Raw genomic sequence first — 14973 nt, 5'->3', positions numbered from 1 at the left:
ACCAGCCCGGGGAGGAGCAGTCTCTCCATGGTCAGCAAGGCCCCAGATGCCAGAGCATCAAGAAAATGTGGTTTATACAGGCACCCCTTTGAGGAAGGAAATTGACAAATTAGCACATCCCTGAGGAGCAACCTTGATGGAATTATGTCATGACGACGCCGTTTGCCCCCAGTTTTGACTCATGCAGCAGGGGCTCAGGGAACCTGGTCTAAGGTGAGGGCAGAGTACCTGAGACCTGCGACCGTGGGACAAATCCCAGACCTGCCACAATCTCCTGTGTGCCTGCTGACGAGACTCAGTTTTCTCAACTGTAAACCAGGGCTCATTGTACCTACTCAGAGTGTAGTTACAAGTTAAATAGCTTAATACATGTAGAGAGCTTAGAACAATGCCTGGGCTACATCTCATGGTATGTTAGTTAGATTATTCTCATGAGGAGAGGAGGAGGAGGGGCAACACTCCTATGCGGGGAGCAGAGGACAGGCCCCAACCGTGCACGGGTTCAGAGGAGACTCCTGGAGCAGGGAACGGGGTTATCCAGCGCTGGTCAGAGGGTCAGGCCTCCCCCCAGGGTGCTGGGCTCGGGGTTGAGGGTCAGTGGTGAGACCTGGCTGAGCACAGCTCGGTCCTGCCATCTGCCCGCTCTCAGGAGGCTGCTGGAAGCTGCTGTTCTATCCCAACAACGGCCACTACGGCACATTCTGCATTTTCCCAGGGAGCCTGAACCCAGGATGTCCATTGTGGTGAAGGTAAGGAGAACTTTTTGTGGCTCTGGCACCTCCCAGACTCTGAGACCCCCTAGTCCAGCCCTCTTTGGGCAGGGCTCCCTGATGCCAGGGGAGAGGCGAAAGATCTCAGATTATCGGTGGCTTGACAGATTGTCACACCTCGTGCATGTACCAGGATGTGTACGTGTGTCTATGTGTATTGGCAGGTGCACTTCTGCGTGTGTGCATTTCTCTGTGTGGGCCTGTCGATTTACACCTGTGCAGGAAGGTGGGTGTCCAGGTCCGTGGGTCTGTGGAGGGGTGTGTGTGCAGCTGTTTGGCTGTTTGTGTTTCCCTGTGCATGTCTCTGTGTCGCTATGTTTGTGGTTCCAGAGTCCTTGAATCTTGGAGATGCTGGAGACTTAGGAAGTAGAGAGTCTCAAATTTTGCTTCACATTAGAATCATCTGGGAAACTTTAGAACACCCCTACGCCCAGACCATGCCACAGACCATTGCTATCGGAACTTCTCATGGGTTGGGACCCCGACACGATCCTCAGGCATTTGCAGTGCAGCCAGGTTTGAGGCCCGGTATTTTGAGTGATTATTAAATAAATTCTTCCCACTTTATAAATGGGAAAACTTGAGGTCCCATCTGTGTCTGCACTTGTGAATTGGCAGGGCAGGAGTATGTCTCTAGAGCATAAGCTCCATGAGGGCAGGGTCAAGAACAGTGCCTGGCACATAGGGACCACTCAGGAATTGGTCAGACTGGGTGAATGACAGAGTCCTTGCTGGTACCTTCCCTCTAGTGCCCTGGGGACATGCCCTGCAGGCTGGGGAGTGAAGCGGGGGGGCGTCTTCCTTCTCTGATCCCCCCCCCCCGCCACCACGTCCCTGCAGGACCTCCGCCCCAAGCTGCCCCTCTTCTCTTGCACCCTCTACAGCCCAATGTGCAATGCCTTTGACAAGCTCTTCTTGAAGGAGGTGCAGCTGCCCGAGCTGGACGTGGGCGACTGGCTGGTCTTCCCCTCCGTGGGCGCCTACACGTCCGCTATGAGCTCCGCCTTCAGTGGCTTCCCTCTCCCCTCCATCTGATGCGCCGTGGCACCCGAGCTCAGGTGTCTTGGGGGAGGTGGAAAGGGGCTGGGCAGTGAGGGGCTCTCACCAGGATCTGAACTTGGCAAAGAAAGGGAGCTGGTGGCTGAGCTCTGGGGTCCCAGGCCCCGGAAATACCCTACTCCCCCAACTGGCCCCAGCAAAGCCCAAGATGTCTGGCTGACCTTTGACACTGGCCTCTGCCTGTGGGGTTGACCCTGTTACAGCCTCTCCACAGGTAAGTCCAAGGTAGCCCACCTGGGCAGTTCTGACAGCCCTGATGCGTAGATGCCTTTGTGGGCAGAATCAGGCAGCCCTGTGTCCCCAGATGACCCTCAGCCCCATGGCTGAGGTCCCCCCACCCCGCCCGGCTCTGACCATCTGCAGCTGCCCTCTGGTTCCCTCCTCAGGTGTCCCTTCCCCTCCAGCTCCAGTCTCCCTCACAGCCCCGCCCCAGGATCCCCTCTGGGCCCAACCTAGGGTTTGCCTCCTTAGGTAGCAGAGGGGGCCCTAGAACACCCCTTTACTGGCACATTCCTTCCACAGGAGCCTGCTGGAGACTGCACTGTAGGCTGAGACAAGGCCAGAACGGAGGGGCTTCAGACACCTCGGTGTGCCCACGTGGGGATGCTTGGGGGCAGGGATCTGGGGGGAGGAGTAGCGCGGAGGAAACAGAGGTTTGGGTGCCTCTGAAATGATGCGGCAACCTAAGGTTCAAAACTGTCTTCTCCCTAAGTGGGCCTGAAGCCTAGGTTAGCTCTTCCGGGAGGCTGATCCTGCCCTCCCTGCTCCTAACCCCCTAGACCCTGGGGTGGGGCAGGGAGAGGAACCTGCGCTATTACAAGAGTGCCCCCTGGAGGCCATGCCCTGGAATGTGAGGCAACCTGCATTGACCAGCACCTTGCGACGCTTTGGTCCTTCCTTTCCTCCAGTTAGTGACCCCTGCGTTGTTCCAGAAAGGTTTACGTGAACCATAGGCACCCACCCTAGTGGAGAGATCAGGGGCATTGGAGTCAGACAGGTCTGGAGGGAATCCAGGCTCCACCACATCCTGGCAGTGTGGTCAGAGCCTCAGTTTCCCCATCTGTGAAGTGAGGGTGAGATTAGCATTCCCCTTGCAGGGCTGTTGAGAGGATTAAGCCAGATAATGCAAATCCTCATTCAAGGTCAGTTCATGTTCACCGGCCTCTGGCTGCCCTGATCCTGGCCCTGGCCTGCTCAGAGGCCACCCCTGCCCCCACGGTCTGGCCATCCTCAGGGAGCACACACACAGCATCTGGCCACACAGCTAATGTGCCATGTGGGTGCCTCAGACCTGACCTTGGCCTTAAGAAACGCCCAGGTTGGGAGGTTGGATGGACAAGGTGTGGATACAGCCAACTCCGAAGCAGGGCAGATGCTACTACATGTCCCCTGGGCACGCTAAAACTTTAAAAACAACATTTGGGGAGTTGTGAGCTCAAAAAGACAATGTATCCTACAGGGAAGGATGATGACAGAGGTATAGGGGTCAGGACACATAGGGATGACCAGTCACCTTGCTGCGGCGAGGGAAGGGAGAGAGGGCCCCAGAGGCCAAAGTCACCCACCTCCCGTGTCCTGTGTCCTTTTTTAAGCTTCGCCTGATAAGACAAGACGTTCTCTGATCTCCAGCTTCTGCAAAGGGTCCTCCCCATCCACCAGAATCAGCCTTACCAACCTTGCTGCTGCCTCCCCAGCCCAGCCAAGAACAGAGGAATCTTCCGGCATCCTTGGGCTACAGAGATTTCCCCTCCAGACATCTGAGGAGAAGGGAAGGTTACCTGCACATGCCACCCAAGGAAGCCGGAGGGTTCATACAGCCTTTGAATTACGTGTCATCCATTTGTCTCCTCCAAGAGCCTGAAAATTGGGAGTGGAAACGTCTACCCTTACCTCCCCAGAGATATCTGGAAGTACAAATATGAGTGCACTTTAGGGAAAAAATAAAGTTGTATTCAGATGCAAGAGATGTTGGTGTGTTTTGTGTTTTGCCCTCTGGGTGCTGTACTGTGTGACTGTGGATATTCATCCATCCATCCACCCATCTATCCATCCATCCATCTATCCATCCACCCATCCATTCACCAGTGATCCATCAATTGATCCATCCATAAAATAAAATGCGAGGGCCTAGACTGTGTCTGGCACAGGTGACACATGATGAACAAGATGGACAAAAATCCAAGTTCATGGAGCTAAACCTCCAGTTGGAAAAAGAGCATAAGCAAACACATAAATCAATGATAAAATGAAGTGGAAGCAATAAGTGCTGTGAAGAAAAATAAAACAAGCAAGGGGCCAGTGAGTGATAGAAGACAGTGCTATTTTAGGTAGAGGGGCCTGGGAGGCCTCTCTGAGGATGTAGCAGGTGAGCAGAGACCTGAAGGGATCGTGTGGTTAGCTGAGTCAGAGAGTTCCAGGCACTGGAAGCAGCAAGTCCAAAGCCCGGGATGGAGAGTGTTTCCCCAAAGGCAAGAAGCTCTGTGCGGGTAAACACAGTGAGTGAGGGGAGGTGTTGGGAAGTGAGGCAGGGGGAGGGTCAGGGGCTGATCTTGTCAAGCCTCAGATAAGTCAGGGATTTGACTTTCTTCTGAGGCGGGGAAGGGGGAGGGGGAGGCCCTGACAGGTTTGAGCAGGTGAATGCGGTAAGAGGATGCAGAGAGAACTTGAGGGGTTCCTGCCAGTCCTGGGAAATGACGGTGGTCACAGTACGGGTGGTGAGAGGCGCCAGGTTCAGCACAGGCTGCAAAGGTCAAGTCGAGAGTATTTTTGAGGGGTCTGATGTGGGGTAAGAGGCAAAGAGAAGAGTCAAGGACAACTCCAAGGCTTTGGGCTGAAGCTGCCGGTATACAAAGGGAGATGCAGGGGAGTAGAAACAGGTTAGGAGGGGTTAAAATGGAGAGTTCAGTTTCGGAAAGGTCAGGTTTGAGAAGCCTGTTCAACCTCCAAATGGAGTCAGATACAAGCATTGGATTTCAGGGCAGAGGTCAGGACGGCAGATATGAACGTGGATGGGGCGTGGTCCACACTGGATGGACTTTACATTCCTGGGGCCGCCCAGCCCAGCCAGGAAGTGAGCATACAGAGAGAGGACACAAGGCACGGGAAGTGAGAGGAGAAACATTCCAAGAAGGTGGGAGCCCTCAGCTGTGTCAAATACTGCCCAGAGGTGGGTAAGGGGAGGGCCGAGAACGGCTTCGGGAAAACAGAGGTCATTGGTGATTTTAACCAGCGGGTTTCAAAGCCAAGGAAGGTTGGCGGAAGTGGAGTCCAGAGAGGATGGTGGAGAGGGTGGGGCGTGGTCACCTCTTCCGGGGAGTTAGTTGTGCTGTAAGGGGAACAGGAAATGGGAGGGTAGCTGGAAGAGGCGCCCCTTAGAGTGAAGGAGGGGTTTGTTTTAAGATGAGAGATATTATGGCTTGTTTGTAGGCTCACAGGGACGACCGACAAAGGGGAAGATAAGATGCAGAAGAGAGAAGCGACAGCGGCAGAGCAAAATCTTTGGGTGGGTGGGAGGGGTTGGCGTCCTGGGGGCGGGGGCTGGTGCGCCCAGATGGGAGCTCGTGCCGCATCTCCGCGGGGACAGGCAGGTCGCTGGGAGAACGCAGAGCTCTCTACTGATTGTTTCTTTCTTAGCGGAGTAAGAAGCAAAATCATAGTGGACAGCAAGGAGGCAGGAGAGGGTCCTGGTGTTTTTAGGAGAGGGCCGAGTGGAAACGTCACAACGCGCGTGGAAGGGTGAATGGACCAATGAAATGGGTGGGATTGCCAGCACAGGTGCCCACTCGAGGTTTGTGGGGATCCATTTAGAATGAAGCCTGTCATCCGGTGTGTTTTGTCTTCAGCCACGTGGGCACCTGTGCTACGGGTGCAGGTGCAGAATGGGGGGTGGGGTGGGGAGGGCGAGGGGGAGAGCCAAGGGAGGGGGAGATAGCTTGGAGAATGAGGTGCTCCTGGGGGTCTCTGCAGGTCCAGGCTCCACACGCAGTCCTCAGAGCCTTTTCCTGAGAGCACATGCTGTCCTTCCACAGCCTTTACCTGCTGGAGACTCATAATGACCCAGTGAGCTTATAATGCCCCCACGTTAGAGAAGCAAACCCTGCGGTCGCCTAGCCAGTAAGTGGCAGAGCTGGGATTTGACTTCAAACGTAGTTCAGTCTTCTCCCTTTAAGGCAGCAGGGGTGTGCACACTGTGTTTAAGAAAGTCTTGCTTTGGGCTTCCCTGGTGGCGCAGTGGTTGAGAGTCCGCCTGCCGATGCAGGGGACACGGGTTCGTGCCCCGGTCTGGGCAGATCCCACACGCCGCGGAGCGGCTGGGCCCGTGAGCCATGGCCGCTGAGCCTGCGCGTCCGGAGCACAGGCTCCGCAAAGGGAGAGGCCCGCAAAAAGAAAGTCTTGCTTTCAGAGGCACATGAAAAGCTGCTCAACATCACTGTTAGAGAAATGCAAATCAAAACTACAATGAGGTATCACCTCACACCGGTTAGAATGGGCATCATCAGAAAATCTACAAACAATAAGTGCTGGAGAGGGTGTGGAGAAAAGGGAACCCTCTTGCCCTGTTGGTGGGAATGTAAATTGATACAGCCACTATGGAGAACAGTATGGAGGTTCCTTAAAAAACTAAAACTAGTATTACCATATGACTCAGCAATCCCTCTACTGGGCATATACCCAGAGAAAACCATAATTCAAAAAGACACATGCACCCCAGTATTCATAGCAGCACTATTTACAATAGCCAGGTTATGGAAGCAACCTAACTGTCCACTGACAGACGAGTGGATAAAGAAGATGTGGTACATATATACAATGGAGTATTACTCAGCCTTAAAAAGGAATGAAATTGGGTCATTAGTAGAGACATGGATGGACCTAGAGACTGTCATACAGAGTGAAGTAAGTCAGAAAGAGAAAAACAAATATCGTATATTAACACATATATGTGGAATCTAGAAAAAGGGTACAGATGAACCGGTTTGCAAGGCAGAAATAGAGACCCAGGTGTAGAGAACAAACGCATGGACACCAAGGGGGGAAAGGGGCGGGGGATGAATTGGGAGATTGGGATTGACATATTTACACTAATATGTATAAAATGGATGACTAATAAGAGCCTGCTGTATAAAAATAAAAGAGAGAGAGAGAGAAAGAAAGTCTTGCTTTCACCCAGATGGTGAAAAAAACCAAGCTTGGCTGTTTGGAGGTTGAACTTCAGATGTTCCGTGCAGTGGCCCAGGCTTTGTCATGGTTCAACCATAGTTACTTGCTGTCACCCACTGGCCACTATCAGTATTGCAGCCAAGCAGAACCTGCGTCGCATTTGCTCAGCTAAGGATTCAGTGTCTGGGTCCAAAAATGCCTTGTTGGGGCTTCCCTGGTAGCACAGTGGTTGAGAATCTTCCTGCCAATGCAGGGAACACGGGTTCGAGCCTAGGTCTGGGAAGATCCCCTATGCCGCGGAGCAACTAGGCCCGTGAGCCACAGCTAATTAGTCTGCGCGTCTGGAGCCTGTGCTCCGCAGCAAGAGAGGCCACGATAGTGAGAGGCCCGCGCACCGCGATGAAGAGTGGCCCCCGCTTGCCTCAACTAGAGAAAGCCCTCGCACAGAAACGAAGACCCAATATAGCAAAAATAATTAATTAATTAATTAATTAATTAATTAAAAAAAATAAAAGTGTCTTAAAATGCCTTGTTGAAAAGGGCTGCAGAGGAGTTCTCTTCCCTCTTTGACAAATGAGGAGAGAGAAGTCCAGAGAGATGACTTTAAAAAGCCATCTGCACCCGCCTACTCCATCCACTCAGTTGCTCATTCATTCAATATTCATTGAACACCTCTGTGCCAGACTCTGTTCTAGGCGCTGGGATCCAGCAGAGATCATTGCTGTTGTAGAGCTGACATTCCATGGGGGTGGGGGGGGGAGGGGGGGTGGGGAGGACAGGTACCAATCAGGTAAATAAACCAGATAATGCTAGATTGTGATGGGTGATGTGAAGGAATTAGAGTGACTGGAGAGGGTGGTGGGAGGTGACATTTGAGGAGAGACCTGATGACTGGGAGGGTTCGGGAAAGATGCTCCAGGAAGACGGAACAGCACTGCAAAGGTTCTGAGGCTGTGAAAGATTTGGGCAGGTTCCAGAATGGGTGGAGCCCACCAACACCCCAGCCCACAGTAGAAGTGGGAGCAGAACTTTCTAGAAGGAGGGTCATGCTATTGACCTTCACTCAATCAGTCCACAGCTTTGATCAGCACCCATCTCACTCACACAGCTGACCACTCTCTCCTGGAAACTCTCTCTTCTCTCGGTTTGTATGATACCAACCTCTGGTGGTAGGAAAAGTAGTATTATTCTCCTGTGAAAATTAAAGCTTAACAATCAACATAGAGAAGTTTCCGGTTTGAAGGAAGCCACTGACGTGTCAAAAGCTAGAGCAGGAAATACTGGCATGTGGAGTCAAAGGTCAGGGTTGACATTTCTGGGCTCTGGGACAAGAGCATGTAGAGGAGAATTGGTGGAGATGTAATCAGTCTTGCTCGTAGCTGTTGCCGTGTTATAAGTGTGTGTTTGTGGACCTGTTTGCTGCTAATTTGTGAGCCATTCTTGGCAAAGAAAATGAATATTTATAAGTTTATATATATAATATGAATAAGCTTTACTCAAATCCTGTGAGTGGTGTTCCAAGAAATAATAAGTTTTGGAAGCAAAACAAGTCCCTAATTTGGTAATTTCACCATGTTACTCGAATACTATCCAATTATGTTAGCTGGTATTTTCCAGTGTTTGAATGTTTGCTCTAGGCTATGGTTCTCTGTAAAGCAAAATTGTTCATTACTAAAAAGAGGAAAGTTATATGAAGTAACATGTACCTAATACCCAACTTGAAGATGTGTTTGAACACACTCAATTCAACCAGCATCAGTGCAAAATGAAATCAGTTCCTCCCCACCAGAAATATTTATCATAAAAACAAAAGATCAAGGGCAATTAATACTTTGTGTTTTAAATTTTCATTTTAAGACTCTTTTAAGTAGTAAGCATTTATGATGTCACTCAATTTTTTAAATGACTTTTATCTGGCATTTACATTAAGTTAATGTTTCCCCTTTTTAATTTTTAAAAATATTTTATTTATTTTTGGCTGCATTGGGTCTTCGTTGCTGTGCGTGGGCTTTCTCTAGTTGCAGTGAGCAGGGGCTACTCTTCGTTGTGGTGCGCAGGCTTCTCATTGCGGTGGCTTCTCTTGTTGCGGAGCACGGGCTGTAGGCGCGCGAGCTCAGTAGTTGAAGCATGCAGGCTCTAAAGTGCGCAGGCTTCGGTAGTTGTGGTACGCGGGCTCAGTAGTTGTAGCGCAGGGGCTTAGTTGCTCCACGGCACGTGGGATCTTCCTAGACCAGGGATCGAAACCGTGTTCCCTGCATTGGCAGGCGGATTCTTAACCACTGCGCCACCATGGAAGTCCCTAATTTTTTTTTAATGATCAAGTGTCTATACGAGGTAGAGGTCATTGTTACTGTTACTGAAATACAGTAGTCCCCCCTTATCCAAGGGTGATATGTTCCTAGACCCCCAGTAGATGCCTGAAATTGCGGAGAGTACTGAGCCCTGTATGTACTATGTTTTTCCCTATGCATACGTACCTATGATAAAGTTTAATTTATAAAGTAGGCACAGTAGATTAACACCAACTAAATATAACAATTATACTGTAATGAAAGTTATGTGAATGTGGTCTCTCTCTTTCTCAAAATATCTTATTGCTCAAATTTCATGCCTTTTCCATCTTAACTAAGCACTTATCTTGCACTGTGGCCATAACTTTTGCACTTTGAGATGTGACATCCAAACTAGCATGAATTTCTTTTCTCTTCTTCACAATTTCAGGGATAGAAAATTTGTTCTTACCGTAGATCTTAGCAACCTCAGCATTTTTTCATTCCCTATAAGTTTAGGGCTTTCGCTTAAAGGAAGGACTTTACAGCTTCTGTTTGGCATATCTGAATTGCCAGCATCACTACTCTTGGGCTTTGTGGCCCTTATTAAGTAAAAATAAGGGTTATTTGAACACAAGCACCAAGATACCACTATAGTCAATCTGATAACTGATGGATACTGAATGACTTATGGGCAGAATTACACTGACAAAGGGATGAGTGGGACAGCTAGAGATTTCATCACGCTACTCAGAATGGCGCTCAATTTAAAACTTATGAATTGTTTCTGGAATTTTTCATTTAATATTTTTGGACCATGGTTGACTGTGGGTACCTGAAACTGTGGAAAGCAAAACCATGGATATATGGGGGTTGGGGGATTACTATATACCATCCTGTCATATAATGGCTCGTAATAATAATACACCATGCATCTTTAATACTGATTTTTTAAACAGGAAACCTCTGAAATGTTTAGTATAACCCTCTTACAGAAAAATTTTCACTGTTTTTTATTATGGTCAATCATTATTTTTCCAAAACCCATAAAGTTCTGGGGAAAATACAGAATAATGTATGATTTCAGGAATTCCTGAGAATTTCCTGGGATTCTGACATCTCATACCCAAATCCCAAAGAATATCTGTTGGGAATTTGGAAATGCTCTTTGAAGTTTTACCTCTGTAACATCTCTCGACTCTGCCTCCCATCCCATCCCCAAGGCCACTGCTCTGATCTCCAGACCTTTGTCATCTCTTCCGACCTTGTGAGTCGGACTCCAGACTCCCCCAGCCCATCCTCCACGCTGCAGAAGGATCTTTCTGAGGCAAAACCTCAGCCTGTCATTCGGCTGCGAAATCCATCCCTGGCCCCCCAATTCCTTCACCAATGTTTTTCAAAATGCATCTTGGGACAGTGGTTACATAAAAACATCTGGCAGTTTCTAATAAGTGGTGGTTTAAGTAGCTTCATTCCGAGATTCAGAATCTCTGGGAGTTGAAGCCTAAAAATCTGCATCCACATCTTCTGAATGATTTCTTTAAATCCTTTTTATGGTGAAATACAACATGAATACAGAAGCCACATAAAGCAAAGGTACAGATTAGTGAACCATAATTAGGCAAACTCCCCTGTAACCACCACCCCTGTCTGAAGGCAAATCCTTGCCCCCCACCCCAGAAACTCTCCGCATGCCCCGTCCCTAATAACCCCTTCCCACCTCCACCCCCAAGAGCAACCAGCAGCCTGACTTTCACTTTGCCTGTTTTTTGCTTATTTTAATGTCATTAAATTTTGTTTAATCCTTGGTTCTCTTTCCATCTTTTTTTTTTCCTTCTTGTGATTCGTTTGCTAATGAAACCAGATCATTTATCTTACAGAGTTTCCCACAGTCATTGCTAATTGCATCCCCATGGTGAAGGTAGCATATTCCTCTCTTCTCTGAATTTCCTGTTAATTGGTAACTGGATCCAGAGACTTAATCAGATTCATATTTCTTTTTCTTTTTCTGACAAGCCTACTTTTATAGGTGATGTGTGTTCATCATCAGGGGCTCGTGACTATGCTTTCACTTTCTCATCTTGTACATTTCCCACCCCAGATCTGAAATCAGCCCCGATATCTGGGGTAAATACCTAGGAGTAGAATTGCTAGTTCATAAGGCAGAAAAATGTTTAACTTTCTAAGAAGCTGTTAGTCTTCTCAGGTGGTGTACTTATTTATACTCCCATCAGCAATGTATGAAAGCTCTAGTTGCTCTAAATCCTCACCATGATTTAGTATGTGAATCTTATTTTAGCCATTCTAGTGGTATGAAATGTTATTTCATTGTGGATTCAGTTTGGAGTTTCCTAACAACCAGTGATGTCGAACACCTTTTCATGTGCTTATTGGCCATTTGTATATCTTCTTTTGTGAAACATGTTCTGCGTATATATTCTATATGTGTCAATTGAGTCAAACTGGTTAACTACTTTGTCCGAATCATCTATACATTTACTGATTTTGTTTGTTTGTTTGATTGAGTTTCTGAAAAAAGTGTGTTAAAATCTCCAGCTGTGGTGGTATGTTTGTCTATTTCTCTTTTAGTCTTAACAACTTTTGCTTTATGTATTTTTAAGCTGTGTTACTTGGTGCATACAAATTTAGAATTATAACATCTTCCCGTTGAATTGGACTTTTATTGTTATAAAACATCTGTCTTTATTTCTAGTAATACTTTCTGTCTTAAGCTTATTTTATCTGGTATTAGTATAGTGACACTAGAGTTTTTTAAAGTAGTTTGAATGGTATACCTTTTTTCATCCTTTTGTTTCTCTGTTTTTATATTTTTAAAGTGTTTCTTATAAAGAATATAATTGGGCTTTAAAAAAATCCATTTTAATGATATCTGTCTTTTAGTCAGTTTGTTTAAACCATGTATATTTAATGTAATTACTGATAGAGTTGGATTAAGGTCTACCATTTGCTATTTGTTTTTCTGTCTCATCTGTTCTTTGTTCATTTATTCACCCACTGTTTTCTTCTTTTGGATAATCAAGTCGTTTTTATTATTTCATTTTTTTTCTTTATTAGGTTCTAGTTATACATTTTAATAAAATTCTTTCAGTAGTTACTATAGAGATTTAAATATGCATCTTAGACCTATTACTCTATGTCTTAGTTCAAGCTGCTATAACAAAATACCATAAACTGATTGGTTTAAACAAGAGAAATTTATTTCTCACAGTCTGGGTGGCTGGGAAGTCCAAAATCAGGGCACCAGCATGATTGGGTTCTGGTGAGAGTCCTCTTCCTGGTTTGCAGACAGCTGTCTTCTTGCTGTGTCCTAGCATGGCAGAGAGAGGAAGCAAGTGCTCTTGCCCCTCTTCTTCTTCTTTTTTTTTTAAATTAATTAATTAATTAAATTAATTTATTTTTGGCTACGTTGGGTCTTCGTTGCTGCACACAGGCTTTCTCTAGTTGTGGCAAGCAGGGGCTACTCTTTCGTTGCAGTGCACAGGCTTCTCATTGCAGTGGCTTCTCTTGTTGCGAAGCATGGGCTCTAGGCTTGCAGGCTTCAGTAGTTGTGGCTTGTGGGCTCTAGAACGCAGGCTCAGTAGTTTTGGCGCACGGGCTTCATTGCTCCGTGGCATGTGGGAACTTCCCGGACCAGGGCTCGAACCCGTGTCCCCTGCATTGGCAGGTGGATTCTTAACCACTGCACCACCAGGGAAGCCTGCCCCTCTTCTTATAAGGGCACTAATCCCATGAGGACTCTCTCCTCATAACCTAATTAATTCCTAAAGGCCCCATCTCCAAATACCATCACATTGGAGATTAGAGTTTCAGTGTATGAATGGGGGGTGGGGTGGAGAGGGAGAGACACAAACATTCAGTCCATATCACAGTATTACAGACTCACTGTAGTATTAAATTAATATGTTTACCACTCTTTTAACAATGTAAGAACCTTACAACAGTTCAGTTCCTTTCACTCCCTTCCACCTTTTGTGCTATTATACTTTATTTCTTTATCATATTTTACTTCTATATATGTTATAAACCCTACAAGACATTTCTATTATAGTTTTACTTGTCAATTTTTTTTTTAAGGGAACGCTATTTATTTATTTATTTTTGGCTGTGTTGGGTCTTCGTTTCTGTGCGAGGGCTTTCTCTAGTTGCGGCAAGCGGGGGCCACCCTTCATTGCGGCGCGGGCCTTTCACTGTTGCGGCCTCTCTTGTTGCAGAGCACAAGCTCCAGACGCGCAGGCTCAGTAGTTGTGGCTCACGGGCCTAGTTGCTCCACAGCATGTGGGATCTTCCCAGACCAGGGCCCAAACCTGTGTCCCCTGCATTGGCAGGCAGATTCTCAACCACTGCGCCACCAGGGAAGCCCATACTTGTCAATTTTTAATGTTTACCCACACATTTGTCCTTGCCAGTGCCCTGTATTACTTTCTGAAGGTCTGTGCTTTCATCTGGGATCATTTTACTTCAGCCTGAAGAATTTCCTTTAATGTTTCTTGTGGTATAGGTTGGCCAGCAATAGATTTTCTCAACTTTTCTTTGTACAAAAATGTATTTGTTTCACCTTAATTCTTAAAAGATTGTCCCTCCTCTGTATAGAATTCTAGATTAGCAGGGTTGGTTTTTTTTGTTTTTTGTTTTCATTTCTGACCTTTTAAAATGTCATTCCATTTTCTTCTGGATTTATAGTTTCTGTTGAAATGTAGGCATCAGTCTTATTACTGTTGCTTTAAAGATAATGTGTCTTTGTCTCAGTTTTCAGCTGTTGACAATGATATGTCAGTGTGGTTTTTTTTTTTTTTTTAAAGAAGATGTTGGGGGTAGGAGTTTATTAATTAATTAATTTATTTTTGCTGTGTTGGGTCTTCGTTTCTGTGCGAGGGCTTTCTCTAGTTGTGGCAAGCGGGGGCCACTCTTCGTCGTGGTGTGCGGGCCTCTCTTGTTGTGGAGCACAGGCTCCAGACGCGCAGGCTCAGTAGTTGTGGCTCACAGGCCTAGGTGCTCCGTGGCATGTGGGATTCTCCCAGACCAGGGCTCGAACCCGTGTCCCCTGCATTAGCAAGCAGATTCTCAACCACTGCGCCACCAGGGAAGCCCTAAGTGTGGTTTTCTTTAGTGAAACCTGTTTGGGTTTTACTAAGCTTCTTGAATTTGTGGGTTGATATGTTTCAACAGTTTTGGAAAATTATAAGTCATTTGAAGTAATCCTCAAATATTGCTTCTGTCCCAAATCTCTTTTCTCCCCTTCTGGGATTCTAATTACACAAATGTTAGAACTCGTTATGCTCTGTTCCTGCTATATTTTTCTCTGTTTCAGCTTGGATATTTTCTGTTGAACTGTCTTCAAGTTTGCTAATCCTGTCTTTTGTCTTTCTGCTATACCCTTTTGTTGTTGTTGTCATTGTTGTTAAATATATCCAATAAGTCCTGGGACTTCCCTGGTGGCGCAGTGGTTAAGAATCCACCTGTCAGTGCAGGAGACATGGGTTCGATCCCTGGTCCGGGAAGATCCCGCATGCCGTGGAGCAACTAAGCCCTTGCACCACAACTACTGAGCCTGTGCTCTAGAGCCCGTGAGCCACAACTACTGAGCCCACACACCACAACTACGGAAGCCCGTGCACCTAGAGCCCATGCCCCGCAACAAGAGAAGCCACTGCAATGAGAAGCCCGTGCACCACAATGAAGAGCAGCCCCCGCTC

The 14973-nt window shown here is 47.2% G+C and overlaps 1 protein-coding gene across 1 annotated transcript in view; it reads left to right on the top strand.

The window, feature by feature from the left end:
• Nucleotides 1-2021, top strand: part of LOC102989178 (antizyme inhibitor 2-like) — a 55298-nt gene extending 53277 nt beyond the window's left edge. Inside the window, 3 exon segments of the mRNA XM_055082283.1 lie at nt 650-709; nt 712-749; nt 1611-2021. Coding sequence (XP_054938258.1) covers nt 650-709; nt 712-749; nt 1611-2021 — 509 coding nt within the window.
• Nucleotides 2022-14973: the final 12952 nt, after the last annotated feature.

The sequence above is a fragment of the Physeter macrocephalus genome, chromosome 3 (assembly GCF_002837175.3).
Source record: "Physeter macrocephalus isolate SW-GA chromosome 3, ASM283717v5, whole genome shotgun sequence".
NCBI lineage: Eukaryota > Metazoa > Chordata > Mammalia > Artiodactyla > Physeteridae > Physeter > Physeter macrocephalus.
Note: the sequence above shows the minus strand (reverse complement) of the source record. Positions and strands in the feature narration are given on the sequence as shown.